This window comes from Thunnus maccoyii, chromosome 2 (assembly GCF_910596095.1).
Source record: "Thunnus maccoyii chromosome 2, fThuMac1.1, whole genome shotgun sequence".
Lineage (NCBI taxonomy): Eukaryota > Metazoa > Chordata > Actinopteri > Scombriformes > Scombridae > Thunnus > Thunnus maccoyii.
The window spans coordinates 21,441,725-21,460,941 of record NC_056534.1 but is presented as its reverse complement, the minus strand read 5'-3'; the positions used below and the strand labels follow the sequence as shown (position 1 = coordinate 21,460,941).

General features: G+C 39.1%; 2 protein-coding genes across 7 annotated transcripts; both read right to left on the bottom strand.

Moving 5' to 3' along the window:
- Positions 1-6,267, bottom strand: LOC121884126 (gastrula zinc finger protein XlCGF7.1-like). Of its 3 annotated transcripts, none has more exons than XM_042392750.1 (4): positions 5,995-6,267; positions 5,347-5,530; positions 3,292-3,376; positions 1-2,403 (listed from the first exon to the last, which is right to left on the bottom strand). In XM_042392750.1, the coding sequence occupies exons 3-4, from the start codon at positions 3,307-3,309 to the stop codon at positions 1,522-1,524; spliced, it is 900 nt and encodes a 299-aa protein (XP_042248684.1). In that variant the 5' UTR covers positions 3,310-3,376; positions 5,347-5,530; positions 5,995-6,267; the 3' UTR covers positions 1-1,521. The 3 variants fall into 3 exon arrangements, with proteins under 3 accessions (XP_042248684.1, XP_042248693.1, XP_042248704.1); XM_042392759.1 differs by having other exon boundaries at positions 5,477-5,530; XM_042392770.1 differs by lacking the exon at positions 5,347-5,530.
- Positions 6,268-11,608: 5,341 nt separating this feature from the next.
- On the bottom strand, positions 11,609-15,913 carry LOC121884162 (ladderlectin-like). Of its 4 annotated transcripts, XM_042392835.1 has the most exons (8): positions 15,718-15,913; positions 15,530-15,605; positions 15,259-15,303; positions 14,399-14,464; positions 13,456-13,547; positions 12,936-13,061; positions 12,700-12,799; positions 11,609-11,837 (listed from the first exon to the last, which is right to left on the bottom strand). In XM_042392835.1, exons 2-8 carry the CDS (start codon positions 15,576-15,578, stop codon positions 11,767-11,769), a joined length of 549 nt encoding a protein of 182 aa, XP_042248769.1. In that variant the 5' UTR covers positions 15,579-15,605; positions 15,718-15,913; the 3' UTR covers positions 11,609-11,766. The 4 variants fall into 4 exon arrangements, with proteins under 4 accessions (XP_042248769.1, XP_042248786.1, XP_042248795.1 ...); XM_042392852.1 differs by lacking the exons at positions 15,259-15,303; positions 15,530-15,605; positions 15,718-15,913 and adding an exon at positions 14,987-15,072; XM_042392861.1 differs by lacking the exons at positions 15,259-15,303; positions 15,530-15,605; positions 15,718-15,913 and adding an exon at positions 14,640-14,678.
- Positions 15,914-19,217: the final 3,304 nt, after the last annotated feature.

Here is a 19,217-nt window from a genome sequence, read left to right as displayed (position 1 = left end):
TAAATGCAGAGTTAGTTTATTTGCAAATAAGTAAAATATTATGATTGGTTTTATGATTGGTCCAACAAATGTTGGAGCAGTGGAGCAGCAAAGAGAATGACAAAAAAGGAAAAGGATATCAGAACGATGCTAACAGCAAGGAGGAGAAGGACAGTAACATGGCAGCAGCTGCTAGTTCAGCTGAGCATCAGCATGAAGCTAAGGCAGAGAACCACAGTCGTGCAACAGCGAAGCCACCTGTTCAACTGCTCCACCCTCATCTCCACTTGAGCCCGACACCAATGCAGATGGCACAGACCCGGTGGCGGGTAGGTTACCAGTTTAGCAGCCTAACAATTTATCTATTACTTTTTACTATTTCAACCATACTTTTAGGTAACTATTTCAACCAATCAGGCCAGGAACCAGGATAAAGTGACTGAGGGGGCTGTTTAAAATTGCGCAGGGTCAATTTTTTTTTCATAAAATAAAATTCATTGATTTAACAGCATGGTTTGTGTCCATATAGCATCTTTCTCAGGCAGAAAAGCGATGGCAGGGCCAGGATGAAGCGCTTCAAGTTTATCCCAGCACCCAGCGTTCATCCCTAAGGCTTCTGTTTCAAAATCAAAGGATACATTTATTAATCAGACTACTTACATAATAACGTCTGCCTGTCTGTTTATATCCTGTTTAAGCTTTAAAAGCTGAGTAAATCCATAGACATAGGTAGACTATTTTATGGCAAAGTATTTTTATTAACAACTTGGTAGGTTTTTCTGTAGTCATGTCCTTAAACTCATGGGTTGAGTGTTAAGTGTTTACCACTTTACTAACCCATAACTGCATCTTTTAACATTTTATCAAGATCAATGGCTGGCTGTGTTTTGTTGCTTGCATGGCTATGTGTCGAAATGGTGTTTGTTGTTGCTGTATTATTGTACTTTGCTGTTTCCTGTTGCTCTGCATGGCTTGTGTTCTGAATCATAGAACTGTATTGGTGGAAGTGGGGCAGTATGTGCTACACACTGTAGGCTAATGTGTTGATATTGTTGCTGCTAGCCCAGGAAAATATTGTAGCAATCATGTGGTGTAAATCCTGTATGACAGAAGATGTCTACAGGTGTTGATTGTTCTTCAGGTTGTGACCATAGGCTGTAACCTGTCAGTTTAAATCCTGTATAAGCTACAGCTTTTTCCAACAAATAGCAGCCTACACTAAAAACCTAAAATTGAAAAGTTGGATTGCGCATGTGTGTCTAGGGGCCTCTTCATTCTTAATCCATGCCTGCTTTGGGTTGTGGACTGTTGGTCGGGACAAAAGAAGACCTTTAAAGATGTCATCTCGACATTTTTCACCATTTTATGACACAATAGGTAAAACAACTAATTAATCGAGAAAATAACTGACACATTCATCAATAATTCAAATAATTGTTTGTTGCAGCCCTAATGTACAGCAGCAGTTAAAAGTTTTGACTGGTACTGTCTATAAACTTAAAATCTCACTCTGAGATGGCAAAAAGAACTTTTTCCATCCTACTACACACATTCTGAGCTCTCTTCGTCTGTCTCTACACATCTGTGTTTCTTCAAGGACAAAGACCAAGCAAAGAATTTCTTACACTTTGGACACCAGTATGGTTTCTCTCCAGTGTGGATACGCAAGTGCTGGTTGTAACTTCCAGACTGACTGAAACTTTTACCACATTGGTCACACCAGTATGGTTTTTCTCCGGTGTGGACACGAAGATGACGAATGTAAGTCCCTAACCTATTGAAACTTTTCCCACATTGATCACACCTGTTTGATCTCTCTCCGGTGTGGACACGCTGGTGTTGGTTGTAATTGCTTGATCGACTGAAACTCTTCCCACACAGTTCACACTGGTATGGTTTTTCTCCGGTGTGGATACGCAAGTGTTGATCGTAAGTGCTAAACTGAGTGAATCTCTTCCCACAGTAGTCACAACAGTATGGTTTCTCTCCAGTGTGGGTACGCACATGATTCTTGTAAGTACTTAAACAACGGAAACTTTTTCCACATTGGTCACAGTAGTGTGGTTTCTCTCCGCTGTGGACACGTAAGTGTACTGTGAAATTACCCCACTGACTGAAACTCTTTTCACATTGGTCACACTGGTATGTTCCATTATGTTTAAACAGGTGTTTTCTGTATGAAGTCTTGTTGCTGAAATGCTTCCCACATTGGTCGCAGCAGTATGGTATTTCTTCAGTGTGGGTATGCAGGTGTAGCTTGTATTCATGTAATTGGCTGAAGCTGATGTCACATTGTTCACAGTGGTACAATTTCTCTTCGGTGTGAGTGATTTCATGTCGTCTTAGACTACAAATCCGACTGAAAGATTTCCAACACTGTTGACACTGATGAAGTCTGCTCCTGTCTGTGTCTGACTGTTTCACCTGAGGAGAAAAAAATACAGAGAGAAATTAAAGAATGGTCTTGATAAAAATGCTGCTACCTATTAGCTAGCAATACTATGGTACTCCCACATGTAGCACCATCACCTATTGAATAAATTAATCTCAACAGCAGAGAACATTCATTAGACAGACGTTCAAAAACAAGCGTTTATTTCTAATTTACCCTGTTACCCTGTCATTTTATTCACAATTTATCCACTTTGTAATTTTTTTCAGTCAATGTTAAGCTCCTGTCAATGAAACTAAACATTTACTGTACAAGTGCTTCAAATTAAAGGCTTTTGAGTTGCCTACTTATATAACCCCTCTCTTTCCAGGTAGGCTTTTAATATGAAACATCAAGCTTTCAGTTTCATTGACATTACTTAGTTGAGATTGAAAAAACAGCAAAGTAGAAGTCATTTGAAATAATTAGTGAATGAAACTGGTGCTTTGACAATTAACTGTCACATTAATCTCTGTAATAATAAACAATTTATTTTTTAATACTCTTGTGCACAAGATCTCCCACCCTTAGTGGGTCACGTATTAATTGTTTGTATGGAAAAATAAACCAAAAGTCAGGGGTTATGACTGAGAACATTGTATTTAACATATCACCATATTAGGCATTTGCTTGCTAAATTAGAACTTAAAACTTAAAGCCTACCTCTTTATTTATATCTATTTTATCTAGTTTTTATTTTAGTCTATTATTTCTTTAATCTATTTTGATTTTTATTATATTACTTTTATTTCTCATGTACATTAGTGTCAAATTGTCTTATTATCAGCTTGTCAGGTCTTCTGTGAAGCACTTTGAATTGCAATAACCTGTATGAAAGGTGCCATACAAATAAAGTTTGATTGATTGATTCTTGATCTCACCTCTTCTGAAGAACTCATTTCACCTTCTTATTGGTGAAAGTTAACAACCTCCAAATGCTTTTCTTCCTGTCAGCCGGCTGCAGCTCTGCAATGATCAAATACAGACAGACTGGTCAGAGCAGGAACATCACGACACTGGAACAGCAACAATACAGCAGCTACATGTGACTGTGGCAGGGTTTGAACCAGAATGTGCCATCACTATAATCTCCACCATAAAACATAAAATATCCAGTCAAAAGAACCTCCCTGCACCCACTGTACTCAGAATCTGGGCTTCTCTTTCTTAGATTTTATTAACTATCAATATTATTTTGTGAGTGAGGCTGTCACATGGTAAACATGCATCACAAATCAGTGTCTGTACACTTCATCACAAGATGATTTGTTAGAGAGAGAAAACCTTTGTACCACTTCGAATTTTAAAACATTAGTGAGAATTGTGTTTTCTGGGGGAGTTTTTTGAGTTCAAAATGATCAACAGAGTGATGAGTCTGTCAGTCATCTTGTGTTAGCTGTCAATGCATGTAAATTGAAAAGATACCCACTTAAAGGACGGGTTCACAATTTTTCAAGTCTGTCTTAAAAAAGTCAGGAGCCCAAATGAACACTGAAACATGTTTTTCTTGCTGTAATCATTCTTCCTGTTCATACTGAACATTAGAAGATCCCTTCATAATGCACTTACAATATAAGGGATGGGGGATAAAATCCACAGTCCTCCTTCTGTGCAAAAATGTATTTAAAAGTTTATCTGAAGCTAATATGAAGCTTCAGCATCCAAATGAGTCAAATCAAGTAGATATCTTTCAAAGTTTTCAACAACAATTGGCCAGACAAAATATTAAACGCAGCAAACACAGCATTTGCCCTAGACTTTTTAAGCATCTGCAATTCTTTTAACCCTGTGCAGCACGTCTCTGGACCTACTCATAATCATGGACACACTCTTGATTTAGTTTTGACTCTAGACATGCCGCTTAACTCCTTAAATATGACTGAGTTTGCCTCTGACGATAAATGTATTATCTTTGATTTCCACACAGCTAAATTAAGCTTGACAGTTAGTCTGCAACAGAGCAGGCTAGGGGTACATCTCAAGTCTCTTATTTGATCTTTCCTAACTCCTTGATCCTCATTTGAACCATTAGTCATTCCGGTCCGCCATCATGAAGGCCGTCTCAAAGCTCTTATTTCTGCAGAGCAAGGAGCGAGGAGGGCTCTCTGAGTAGCTATGAGCAAGAATACATGAGAGCAGCCTTCGCAGAAGTGTTTTACCAGCCAACACACCGCCTTATTGGATATCAGTTATTGACTGGACGCTGCAGCTGATTTGACTGATCTGATACATCGCAACATAACTGCAGTTTTATACCGAAGTGAAAACAAATAACAGATTCAACATAAGTGTATCACTCCCGAGTTTTATATTTAATTTGTTTTCTGATTCACCGTCTAGTTAAAAATCTGTGTTATTTGTCTGTCTGATCAACAAAAAAAACATAAACAACTTTCTTCACTTATTAGAAAGATTTTTCTCCTCATGATCTGTTATTTCACTGATTAACTGTTATTATAGATAAAATTAAAATCAGGGAGATTCTGTCTGTCAGAAAGAAACACAGTTTAAAGACATTTATATTTTACATAATTTGTCATCATTTCCATTCAGTCACATGTGAGGCTCAAAATTCCTGAGCGGGGGGTTCGATATGAATTACATAATTTCAATTTTCCCTGCAACATTTAGCCCGATAGATAATTGCCAGTGTTCAAAAGACACTTGACTATGATCTGGGTTATGAAATAATGAATTCACAATCAGGATATCAATAAATAATGAATAAGTAATGTAAACGCATTCTGCCAGTAGAAATGGTTCATGTGTGTCTGAGCAGGACACAGTGCGCAGTATAAATACAGAATGCAGGTAATTATTTAGGTGTTTGTTAAACAGGTAACAGTCTGCAGAGAGGAAACAGCTGCTAGCAGTGATAACTGTGAGCCTTTATTAGTGTCAGCACAGTGCGCGTGCGCAGACAGAAGTGTGCGTACATGTGCACTGTGCCACTCCGTCAGAAGTCACTGCCGACTGATAGATGATCCAGCTGTGATCAGCTGCCACTGTCAACAGAAACACATGACGCTTCAGAGAAAAGGACGTCTCATTTCTCTCCAAACATGCCTCTCTCCTCGCACGGTTTCCTTGCGTCTCTCCATGTATCATTGGTGGGAAGGACTAAGACACAAGGAAAAGAAGCAATTAAGGGAAACGTGGATACAATTAAGAGACTTGAGATGTACACAATTCCTGCGGTCTAAGTTGCCTTGGTTACCGAGCAGGGAATAATATAAACCACAGTGATGGAATTAAACTTTCACTTAAATTAGCGCGGCTTATCGAAATAATGTTAAGCCAGGCATTTCCTTTATCCAGCTTGATGGAATACCCCTCTGGTGTATTGTTTGACATTTGTCTTGATATCAGATGCTGCATCTACGTGTTTATATCTATAGCACTGTCGGGGCGAACTTAGCACCCAAGCAAAACACATCCGAGCTAACATGCTAACACAAGTTAGCCGCCAGGAGCTGGAAGAAAAGTGCTACATTTACACACTACTTCCAACTTCAGATAAATACGAAGTACTTCCACTAAACAGTAGAGTAAACACAAACAAAGCAAGAAAACAAATAAGCTACCATTTTCTCCACAGTCTCTCTTCATCTATTGGTGCCGCTGCTCTTGTCGCCACCATCTTCTTTATATTTATTGCCGGATCGCGAACCAACGTACAACTTGCATACCGCCACCTACTGTATCGGAGTGTGTAGAGTCATGACACGAAACCATTCACTGACATCTGTATTCTGCTTCTTCTTTTTGAGTTTTATGGCGGTTGGCAAACAACGACTTTTGTATTAATATCTGAATCCCATTTCTTCTGCCAAGCCTTAACGAGGCTGCAGTTGTTATCCGATTCACAGCCTCCGATTGGAATTTCCCGGTCCACCTTAAAAGTGGCAAAAGCCTTAAGAGAGGCTAAAGATTGATTAAAACACAGAATCAGACTCTTGAAACCTCTATTCTACTTGTAAAAATGCAAAAAAGTGTGATTTCACTCCTTTTTTCGCATCTAGATCACATTAGACCAGGTCCAGATCAGAAACCACTATACTTAGACCCATCATTTATGGACTGGATTAACATAGAGACTCCAGAGACTCAATAAAACACAGTTTCAGATTTGTGAAAAGTTTATTCTATTTGTGAAAAAGAAAAAAGGGTGATTTAACTGCTTTTTTCCATCCAGACCACATCAGACTAGGTCCAGATCAAAATCAACTATACTTAGACCTGTCAAATCTGGACTAATTATCTAAGAGAGGCTAAAGATTCTTTAAAACACAGTTTAAGACTTGTGAAATCTTTATTGTATTTGTGAAAATGGAAAATCAAAAACCACTATACTATACAATTTCCACCGCAGCCTCCTTATCTGAGAAAAAGGCAGAAAAAAGGTGCATGAGGGAGTTAAAACACCCCAAATAACAATCACTGAAAAAACAATCAATATAGTGAAAAACGCTGGGTGAAAAAGATAAAAGAGCAGGGGGAGTTAACAGATAGATAATTAGAATAGTTAGAATTAGAAGTAAAATCAGTTTTCTTTCAAATCAAACATCCTAAGATATGAGTGGAAAGTATTGTTCTTGCAACTGCATTCATAACCTTTTTTTTACTCTTGATGCTACTTCAGTACACTTTACCAGCAAATATTACTGGGTCCACAACAGAAAATTGCAGATGAACATTTAATATTCAGGAATTCACATTATAGACACTACCACTGACTATCCCTGTAACAAACTGGCCACAATTTCACACACTGACCATACACAGTCCAGCCATACACTAGGTTTTGACCTATTCTTGTTTGATTACACATAAACAATATGGGTTTCAGATTACAACATTTCATTCTGAAATGGAAATACATAAATTAAAAATAGTTTCCTAATGACCCGACTATGTTCAATGTCGGTGAGATTGCAGAAATTTTGACCTCTTTACAAACCTTTTAAATTTCACTTTGTTTGCACTGAAAAGCGATTACTTTGATTTTTCCTCTTTCCAGCAAGAATGATCATAAAAGTGTTACCCTGTTGATTTACACAGTGTAAGGACAGAGAAATTGTTGTTCATTTATTATTATTATTTATTTATTTATAATTGGTGTTCATTTCTTATGGACAATCAAACTTAAAAACCTTACACGAACCAATTACGTCTAAAACTTACTGAGTGATTGCAGACTGTAGCTGTGCAGACAAGTACTGTGACTACTACGTAAAAAAAAAAGTAGCTGCTGGATCAAAGTACTGGTCCTCAGCGTCCTAGGCTACCTATCATCTCAACCTCTCAACCTCTCAACCTCTAAACCTCAACCTCAACCTCAACCTCACCCACCACGCCCACCCCACACACCTTACCCCAGTGACTGAACTTTTGCACATTTGCACCTTGCAGCCAATCTCACGTCCTGTTACTTATGCTGCATTCAGGCAATGTCTGCAGAATGGATAGGCTAGAACAAGAAAAAAACTTCTTATTTCGACTATGGAGTGTTCATGCATTATTCCAAGGATGTTAGCCCTAATGCTAACCTTGTAGTCACACCAGATTAACAGCCTAAAATAGCTGCTTTTGTTGTGATAAATATTTGCTGTCTTTTGTTACCAAGTGAAACTAGATCAGACCAGTGTACAGCTGCTACAAAATGAGGTGAATCCATTGAATTAGTGTTATATTGGGTTTTATTTGGATGTAACTGCCAGTGGAGGTGCATTTGCAGCCAAAAGACTGCTAACATGTCTGTAATTCTTTTTCACCAAGTGGGAGTTATCACCACTGTCAGAGGCTGACGTGAATGGGTTTTCACACTCACTGCTCCTGATTATGGTCTTTGTATAGTAGTTTCTGATCTGAACCTGGTCTAATGTAGTCTAGATGGAAAAAGCAGTGAAATCACCCTTTTTTCATTTTCACAAATACAAAAAAAGGTTTCTCAAATCTGAAACTGTGTTAATCTAGTCCAGAAATGACAGGTCTAAGTATAGTGGTCTGCGATTCATTCTCATTTAATTTTCCCCCTTTTTGTAGCGTTTTCCAGTTCATGAATTAGCTTGAAAATGAACAACATCATCTACAGGTGCCACTTTTAAGGTGGATTTGGAAATTCCAATCAGAAGCTGTGAATCAGATGCCAACTTAAGCCTTGTCAGGCGTTAATTATGGCTGTTCTAATCAGAGATTTTGCTTCTCCACTACCATAAACTACATCAATCACTCAATCAATTTGGTATCATATACTTTTAGAGCCTTCTTTGTTATATGTTCTTTGTCTTTGTACTGGAAGGAAGCGGCAGGAACTGAAGGGAAAAAACTGTCATTACCCGTCTCAGAATAGAGCACACAGGACTTAAAGATCCCATCCAGACATGTTGTAAGATATTTAAAAAAATGAATACTCAGCTTGGAATAATAATCCACATCACACTTATGTAAATTGCATACTGACCACAGTTAGCCTCAAAACTAGTTGTGATGTCACAAATCATGCTCAAAAGCCCACCCCTTACAATCTGATTCTCAGTGAGCACAGATGGATGTCCATGCTGCCTAGCAGTGGTGTTCTCACAACTTAACCACTTGAACGCCAAGCATATTGTGTACACGACTTTGCATGTCACAACCACAAGTTCCATTTGAAGGTAGCATCAATTAAGGGGCCACATCCTTCAAAGGCTGCATTTGAACCCGAATGCATCACAGTGGTACGACTAAGGCTGTCCCATTTCTAAGGCTCCTTCAGTGAGCAGGAAGTATGTCTTCGAAGAAAACTGAGCGGTATCTGAGAGTGTCTGGTCTGCCAGGCTGGTTACATCATGAGCTTCAACCTGCACCGGCTGCTGTGAAGCATGCTTGGGACTAAAGCACGCTCTCACTAGCTCTCACTCCACAGTTGTTGTGTTTGTACTATGCTCTCCTCCCTAAAGCCAAGAAGCAGCTAAGAGCAGACGCTTTTGCTGCTGAGGCAGAGAATGTGTGGCTGGTATGGGACTTGTAACTGGTCATTGTAGCTCTGGAAATCCTTGATGCGGTTGACAAGCCGGACTCAGACAACTCCGCCCCCTCCATTCATAAATCATGCGGGTCACTCCTAGCCTCCCTCCTTCCAGTGGAGGAGCCAGAACTCGGCAGCAGCTCACACCTAGGGGACCCTGGGGTCCCTTTCCATGCTTCAACCTCCCTGCCGGCGATAGGTAGCCTCCTCCGGGAGCTCCTGGAGATCGTCAAAAAGGCAGCCACCTACAGAGATCTCCCGGTACCGCCAGGGCAGGAAATTGCTTCCCTGGACAAGATGAGCAGGGATTTTCCACTGGTCCAGACAACCAGACAAGATCCTTGTTGTGGCCCTGTTTTCCTGCCATCAGGAAATATCAGGAGGGGGTGGCGGCAGAGCCGAGAAGCCTGGAAGCACCTGTCTCCACCTATGTCCCCGTCACCAAGGTGGAGGGATTCACCGCCTCCAAGGAAGCAGAGCAGGAGACTGTGACAGGTTGGGGGGGTTGTATGTTATCAACCTCCAGGGGCTTCCACTCAGCCCTTTTGACACAAGCCCCCCATGGGTTGCACCGGAGAGCCCTCTGACTCATAAAACAGTGGCAAGGGCTCTGACCTGGCTCATTTCCTTAGCAACCACAGCACAACAAATGCATGTACACCCACTCTCAGAGCATTGCTCAGAGTAGTGAAATGTATGTTCAATCGACAACTTGGATGACCAGGCTGATCAGCAGAGGCTACACACTGCAGTTCCCAGAGGAACCCTAGAGATTGCATCCCGCTATTTCCTGGTTCTGAAAAAGACATGGGGGATGAGACCCATTCTTAATTTATCCCTGTTCAACAAATCAATAATGGACAGACCCTTTCACATGCTAATGATCAAGAGGGTGCTGGAATGTGTTCACCAGGGCAACTGATTCACTCTATCAACCTGAACGATGCGTATTTCCATGTCTCCATCATACCGAAACACAGGAAATTCCTGCATTTCTCATTTCAGGGAATACAATACCAGTATACCCGCCTAATACACCTAAATCTGTGCAGCCCAGGAAACATTGTTTTATGTGACACATTCAGGACATGACCACAAAGTAGCCTCTAGACAACTGACCCAGGGAAGCACCCTGTACTTAGTCAAGTTGCACACTACAATGACCTCTAAAGGTCTGCACGAAATAGGCAAATATAAATGGGCTGAGGTCAAGAAACTAGAAAAGTAGGCAGGTAGATAAACTGTCTGGAATGCTTGACACAAAGGTAAGAGAGGCAGAGGACTGTGGTGGAGTGGGCAGGTGTATGTAGACTAGAAGACTGATTAGGGGAATGAGAAACAGATGTGCTGGCAGATGATCAGGTGGTAGCACTTGGTGGGCAGTGGGGGGAAAACAGTTCTGAAATGACGAGAGGTTAGAGATCAGGAGAACAGAGGATCCCGACATGGACAAAAGCCCTGAATTACAATAAACTGACAAGTAAAAAGAAGCGATATATAATTTTAAAGGTCAGTAGAAACATTTTATTGTTCCAGATACTTTCAATTTAACTGTCTTCATCTGTTGAATGACTGAGCTAAAAATAATAAAACCAGTTCTTCTTTGTTTTTTCAGGCTGATTTTTCAAACATGATTGTGTGTGTAAACCAATAACAGCACCGTGCATTTTTTTTCTTTAATTTAAGAATAAATGTGACCCCAACTTAATACTAACTTAGTAAAAGTGAAATAAAATAATGTCTGGCCAGCCAAAGTTAACAAAAAGAAGGGAGGTCAACCCCTCAATGGGTCATCTGACCTGTGCATTCCCCCTAACTCCAGTAAGTAACTCCAATTTTTGAGAGGAGAAAGAAAATGACCCATGTCAAAAAAATTGTGTCTTATTTACCTTGTTGGGGAAGGTTGAAAAATGTCATACTCTCCTACCCCTTGTACAATCTTTATTGAGCAGGCTGTAGCTGCTCAAAGAAAAGTTATATTTACTGTGATTTATTGTACAGTTTTTAACATCAAAACCACAGATGAAAGTACTTGTTCTGAGATGTACTTACTTTTGGTTACTTGCCTCTGTAAGTCTGAGTTGAATGACTGCTAGCATTTTGAATGGCCACTTTTCAATAAGCTCTTAAAGAAAGATCACACATTGTTTCATTCTTTTACAACTTTATTATAGAAACAAAGCCTACCATCACAAACATAAATGCTTTTATACAAAAGTTACTTCAAGAATAAACAATGGAAAACAGTAATTCATTAAGACACATACAACAAACTTAAAGGTTTGGCTTTAAACAGAAAAAATGGCAGCTGGTCCAGCACAGGACTCCAGATGTTTACGATGTTGTGTCAACAGTCAAATGGACTCTTGGAACAAATGAAGCGATAAGAAGAGGAACAGCGGCTGTTACCCCAACCATCTGAAATTTGATAAAAGAGGAGAAAAATACAAAAACTTTTAATTGATGCATCAGATGATGTCATTGCATCTGAAACACTTGAACCAAAAACATACAGACAAGTGACAAATTAAAGGAAAAACCAGTACAGATCTGAATGCTTGACCCCTACAGTGAGGGGATCTGGTGGCTCTGTTATGCTTTGAGGGGCATTTTGCTGGCATGGTTTGGGTCCACTTGTTCCCTTAGAGGGAAGGGTCAAAGCAAATCAATACAATGTTGTCATCTATCCTGATGGGTGTGGTCTCTTCTAGGATGACAATGCCCCAGTTCACAGGACACAAGGGGTCAATGAATGGTTTGATGGGTATGAAAATGATGTGAATCATATGCTATAGCCTTCACAGTCACCAGATCTCAACTCAATTAAACACCTATGGGAGATTTTGGACTGTCGCGTTAGGTTTCAGAGACGTGTTAAATCAACGCCAAGGCTGAGGAACGCTGTAAAATTAAATTTTTTTAGTTAATAAATTTTACACCATTATGTGTGAGTGAATCCATCACAGCACAGCGTGGACAGCTGCTATTGATTAATAGCGCAGAAGATTTCATATTATATTCGAATATCACGTAGAATTTTACAATGTTTGGTGTTGGCCTCCTCAGAAAAGCCAGCCAGCACTTAAACTGATAACAAATTTTATCTTGACCAACACATTAGCTAAGATTATAATCCTGCTCCAGTCCAAACACAGCTGTTTTTTCCACAAGTTATATTCCTTGTGAGAAAACATTAGAAAACAGCTGAGTCAGGGTTGTAAAAGTAAACCGCTAAAACTTTAGCTCATTTAGCCAGTCAGCAACAAACAGGTGGACTTACTGGTGCTGCGCAAGTACATGCAGGGGCAGCTGCTTGGGGAGGCCTGGGAGTACCAGTTAGTGTAATACAAACGTTCACCGTCAATCCACAACCACGTGCCCTGAGAGACAAAGAGCACAAGTTTGGATAAGTATTATCTTACTATCTTCATTTGCTCTGAAGTCTAGATTCCCTTCGGACCAGGTCCTGGGCTAGATCTGGACTGACTAAGGTGGTATTTATTCATAAATTCAGACCTGCAAGTAGAAGCCTCCCAGCCATGCGATGCTCTGACCGGCTGTATTTGTCATCTGCTGGAGGAATCTGTACTCTCTGGGGTTGGTGGCTGAGGCGAGTTGGGCATCCAAGTTATTGCAGTGCTCCTGTTGGACAGAGGAAGAAGACCAGGATCTTTGTGGATACACAACACAGTAGTCATTTACTTCCTCCAAATCGATTTTTCTTCAGTTTCAATGTGAAGATTTACTCGTAAAGCTCAGCTTTTCATGGACTGATGATAACACACTGACTGATTAACCGACAAATACCGTGACTATCCTTTAGCCGTAGGCTAGCGCAGAGTAGACATTTCTGAGTTTTAGAATATGTTACATTCATCAGTGGCATCGATGGTAAGCTCTGAAATAGCTAAACTGAATGAATAAGTCTATCAAATGAGAGGAAAAGCTATAATTCCATTCATCTAGTTCACAGTGTGTACAAGCTCAATGAGGGTGACTTCTCAATAATAATATAGATGTATTACAGTGGCAGTACCTCAGCATTGTACCAGTTCATGGGAGTGTTGACCAATTTGAAGCAGCGAGAGCCATAGCTGAACCAGCCGTCTGGGCAGAAGCTAAAGCGAGCTACAGGGACAGAGGATAGAGAATATGAACTTTACTTCAACAGACTGAGCTACTCTGATAAAAGCTCATTGCTAATCACAGATTCTACAGCATCTTTGAACACAACCGCAAAAAAAGTTCTTCCTAAAGTGTTGAAATGTATATTGCATATCTTGTAGAATAGTAGCAGTGATGTAAACACTAGATGGGTTTTAGTTAATGCCCCTAACACATGTAGATATTACCGGTATGCTCATTTATACATCCTAGCATTATATGACATTAGTAATGTTTGGAGAAAGCTGTATGACTTAATTTCTCTTTCAGTGGTGTCATTGTTGTTGCCACGACAGCCTCACACATAAATAAACATAAAGGAAAACATTAAAACTGTGAAGTGAATATTACATTCAGGTGCTGCTCCCTCCTCAAACACATGTAATACACAAACAGAGAGTTTTAGTGGATTTGGGACACACTCAATATAATGAAAAGTAATAGTATATTTGCAGTTACTGTAAAATATATCAAACTTTTGTAAAAAGGACTCCGACATTCTTGAAGAAACAACAATAAAAATTGACATGTACTATAAGATATTATATGTAGACTTTCCATATATAATAGGCCTATAGATTGCATTGACAAACACGTCAGTACATAAGTCTTCTAAATTGTGTGTTTTCTCTTCGATATGTGGTATATCGTGTGCAAATTTGTCTATAAAAATATATTTAACCTAATCAAAATTTGTCTATAGCACAATGAAATGCGGAACAGTTAGGAAGTCTATACTTGACAAAGTTGAACTGATAACTCAAATATGAATTTCAGTGTTGTACAATATATAGTTATATGTCCATTCTGATTACCGTTAATGGGAGCAGGGACAGAATCTTCTGCCACAACATCTTCTTGTATCATCTTCTCCTCCATCTCTGTTGAGTCAAGGATATCCAGGTAACATCATATTACAAACAAATCAACACAGTCAATACCTACATTACCACCAGAGTCTGAGTCATACACAAAAAGTGAGTTAGAGTAAGATAAGAATCTAGTAGTGCTATGAGGGTGTACTTTTGCACAGTGTGCTGTAAGCCAAATACTAACATCATCATGCTAACATTCTGATGTTAGCTAATGTTTACTGGTTCACCATTTTAGTAATGCATGTTAATATGCTAATATTTGCTAATTAGCACTAAACATCAAGTACAGCTTCAGCTAATAGAAATGTTTTGTAGCTTTGCTAGTCCACTAGCATGGCTAAAAACTTGCATGAATTTGAACTAAGATGATAAATCTACACTTTCAGGTTTCCCACATAGCATTTGGCCCTGGGTCCAAACTCAACACAACCCTGACTAACTTGCATTGGGAGAATTTGTTTTTAAATATTATATATCAGTGTACAACTTGAATAGTCAAACCAGCTCTAAACAAGAGAACTGACTGACCTTCCATTGTCAATTAAATGAACTTTTCTGTCAAAAAAACCTGTTGCTCTGTTCTGTTGTTTACTTTCCCCAGACTCTTTCAGTGTCATATCTAACAGACATCCCACGTAGATAACAAGCAGGAAAAAAAAAAAATTACGGTTAAATTTGGGTTCTTTCTAGGTTTGGATCCTAGTTGACTGAGCTATTTTGGTCATTTATTTGGTTACATAACAAATAAGAAAAACACAGAAAACTATGTAGAAAAAAGTTGAATTAGATTTGAAGAGAACCTGGTGCAGTAGCCATCTCTTCCTTTGGGGCCACCACTGCTGCTTCTGTGGATGAATCATATTAATGTTGATGTCAGATATATGCAGATCTTACATTCTGACCATCTCTATGTCTATTAACCCAAACCTTCAATATTAACCAAGAGCCTATAATGTTACATAAATGTACATACAGGGTGCACAGGGTAACCATACAGTACAATGTTATTGGACTGCTGACTGACTCATGACCACATGGATGATGGTGTATGTTAAGTCTAAAGTGTCTGACCTGCAAATGCAGCACAGAGGAGAATGGAGATGACCAGGACAGTCTTCATGGTGATGATGGAGATCAGAAGATTGTTCTGTGTGGAGAAAATAACTGGCAATAAATATACTGATAGAGAGCAGAAACATAAGCTCCGCTGAATGAAAAGCTTGGATAGACAGAAAATGTCAATGCAGCAGGTGTCTTACCTGTCAGGTAAATGTCAGGTGTTGTTCTTCAGTTATCAGTGATTAAAGAAGGCTGCTCCACTCTTTATATACACACTGAAGCACAGTGAGTCACGTTTTTGTGTGTGTGGGTGTGTGTGGCAGCACGTGCTGGTGTTTATTTATGACTAACTGTGTGTGTGGGAAGATGATTGTGGATTGCACTTGAAGATCTGACCCTGAATTCTGATCTGTTTTCAGAAACCACTTCCTTGTTGTGCGACTGGATGCAGATTAGGTTAATGATTAAAAAATACTGAAACTGGGTTATGCATGTGTGTGTGTCAAGGACACACAGGCAACACTTGTTAATAGGATCAATTCATTAGGGCCCAAGCACCTAGGCCCTATTGTATCTGAAGGAATTCTTCTTCTTCTTCTTCTTCTTCTTCTTCTTCCTCTTCTTCCTCTTCTTTTTATCTGCAATGAATTGCATTATTGAGGGGCTAAAGGCGTGAACGAACGAAACTGCACATTTGTCAGAAGTGCAAGGAAATTTTCTCTCTCTTCCCTTTCCCTGCCCCTTGTAACACTCTTCTTCCCTCCTTCCTCTTTTTGCCTCTGGGGGTGGTGGAATGGGGCACCACAGCCGGGGGGGTGCGATTGGGCTGACAGGAGAGGGAGATGTGTGAATAGGAAACTCATAAATTGGCTGTACCTGAGACAGCACCAGCCTCCCCTACCAAGAAAATTCATTGAATATATCTTATTCTTACTTGAAACAAAATTAAGCAGCTTTATGGAGAGAGACCCAACACAGTTCATACAGCTCACGTAGGGTTATTGAAAAACTGGGTTTTTTAAAACTGGGTTGAAAAACTAAAGGAATCTGAGTGTACAAAACCTCGCTTAGAGATCAACATCCTCTTCAAAATATTCCATCTGAAACATATTGCACTGATATAATAAGGCAAAAAAATAAAAGATAAATAAATAAATAAGCAATTTGTGAGCTTGACTTGATATCTATGTGTAAATTTCCTTCCTATTGTTTTTTTTATAAATACACAGAAGACAGCACAAAATGCATATTGCAGTTGAGACTTATTTAGAAATTGCAATTTAGAATAACAACAATATTAAAAATAACAATAATGATCATTGTCAATCAGTGCTTTTGCATGAGCATAATAAAAATATGTTACATTAGAGATGCCCTGCACCCTGACTCTATCAGATGAGTAAATGAAATATGAAATTATGAATTTATAAACCCCAAAGTAAACAACCACAGCAGCAGTAGTCCAAAGGCATGATTGGTTCCCACTCAAGGTAGGAGGTACTGTAGGATTAGTAAGAAAGGGTAATAATGAATAAATACATGAGTAGTAGTAAAATCATGAGTAGTAGGGAACAAATATGTAAATACATCAGAATAAAGTGTATATTCGTTAATTATCGATATTGACATCGTAGTCAACCAGTGCCCTAACACAAGGATAATGAAAATATATATATGACTTTGGAGGTGTGCTGCAATCTAACTTTATCAAATGAGTAGATAAGTAACTGAAATTACAGATTCATAAACTCCAAAGTGAGAAAATAGCAAGTATATATAACTCATAGCTTCAGCTCATTGTTTATCTGTCCTTCTGCAATTTTACTATTCTGGTTCACTCTCAGTGCTCTCATAGCATCATTTTCAGCTGCAGCACCTGCTGTTTTCAGAGAAAACAGCCACTGTACACTTCCTGCTCAGCACCAAACGGCAAACAGACACAGTTAGCTGTAGACTAGCTGGTGAACATAGTGGAGCATTTAGTAGCTAAAAAGCCAGATTTTTCTCTCAGGAGTTGGTAGAGAGCAAAAACAGAGCAAAAAGAGAGTGAATATTGGACTTAGATTCACCAGGTGGACAGAAACACGACTCCAAATGAATGTATAATGTTATAATAATGTTGCTCTGCAACTGCTGGATGTGGAAATATGCCACTGTTTGCTAACAAGTTATCAGCGTAAAAGGTTATATTATGACAGTGTTCTGTGTTCACATGCACCAATGTTCTGTATGTGCTCTATTACTAATAGACTTAATGTTGCAAATGTAAATGGGAAATGTTTGCTTGATAAGCAAGCTATTAGCTATACCTAATATATAAAAAGAGTCCTGGACTCGAATCCAGCATTTGGACTTGAGTACGACTGGAGTCCTGATTTTCAGGACTCATGACTCAACTCGGAGTTGCGTACTGATGACTCGGACTTGAGCATTGACTGCATTCGGACTCAAACTTGTTAACTGATAAAGAAGTAATATATATCCGATTTTTTTCCGGTCAAATTTTCACATAGCCACATTATGGTTCACATCACGCACACAGCAGCAGCTGTGGCACAGACATTGTTGCCACACACAACATGCAGTCATGCACACAGCACACAGAAAGCCCCAGCCCAAAAATCCAATAAAATTTCAATCAGTGCATCATTAATATTAATATGAAATCACAGCTGTGTCATTTTTGTTTAATGTAAACTTTTTTTATTTGTATGTCAGCTCTTTGACCGTGCCAGATTGGAGCACTGGAGCCCATCTTGGGACTCGACTCAGACTCGACTCAGGGCCCCCATGACCATGCTTAGGGCCTCCAAATGGTTAGCAGCAGCCCTGAAGCTGAATTTACCAGAACCCCCAAATGGTTTGGAAAGTCTTGCGTTTCATTTTTCCCATATATGTTTGCCTGTAAGCACAACAGACTTAAACTGATGCTTCATTCAAAACCTATCTTTTAAATATCAAGCTCTCACCTTCAGGAAGCTGTGATCGGTCATGAGTGTAATGCTTGTTTTTATTATAAAACTGTAAGTATTAACTACAGTTATGGGAGAGAGAGATAGTGGAATTCAAAGTACAATATGTTGTTTCCTGGTTCAGATTCAAATTAATTAATGTTTACCAGTTACAGGATGTGGTGTGTTGGGAAAAGCAGAGCAGAGTGCTGACCTTTCTGACTGAATGAGGAGGATATAACAAATCATTACTGTGGAAGAAAGAAAAGTCATAAAAAAGAGTGCATGGCCTCCAGTAAACATTTTATCATTTGATTTTATAGTGACTGACCCTGCATACTTATCTCTATTTACAAGTGTGTTTATAATGACGGAAAAAGTAAAGCCAACATCATTCATCACTATCTCTGCACAAGATCTTGAAAGCTCACATGTCAAATACAAGTTTGAAAAAAAATTTGGTCCATTATTATTTCAGGTTATGAGATGTGTGATTAAGGAGAAGTAGGAAATCAGTCCCATGTTCCTCTTTGTTATAGATACTATGATGGTTTAAGATGATGGTTTCATTTTCCATTAAATGACTCAAAAAAACCCTGAAATGTTCTGGGTTACAGACAATCAAAAGTTGGAATGGTTGCTTAATTTTGATGAGTTTAGGTTTGCTAAAAGCCTAGAAAAAAGGAAAGATGCTTTCTCCAGTGTTATAATTATGTAAATAATAAATAATTTGTGAGTGAATTATCTGT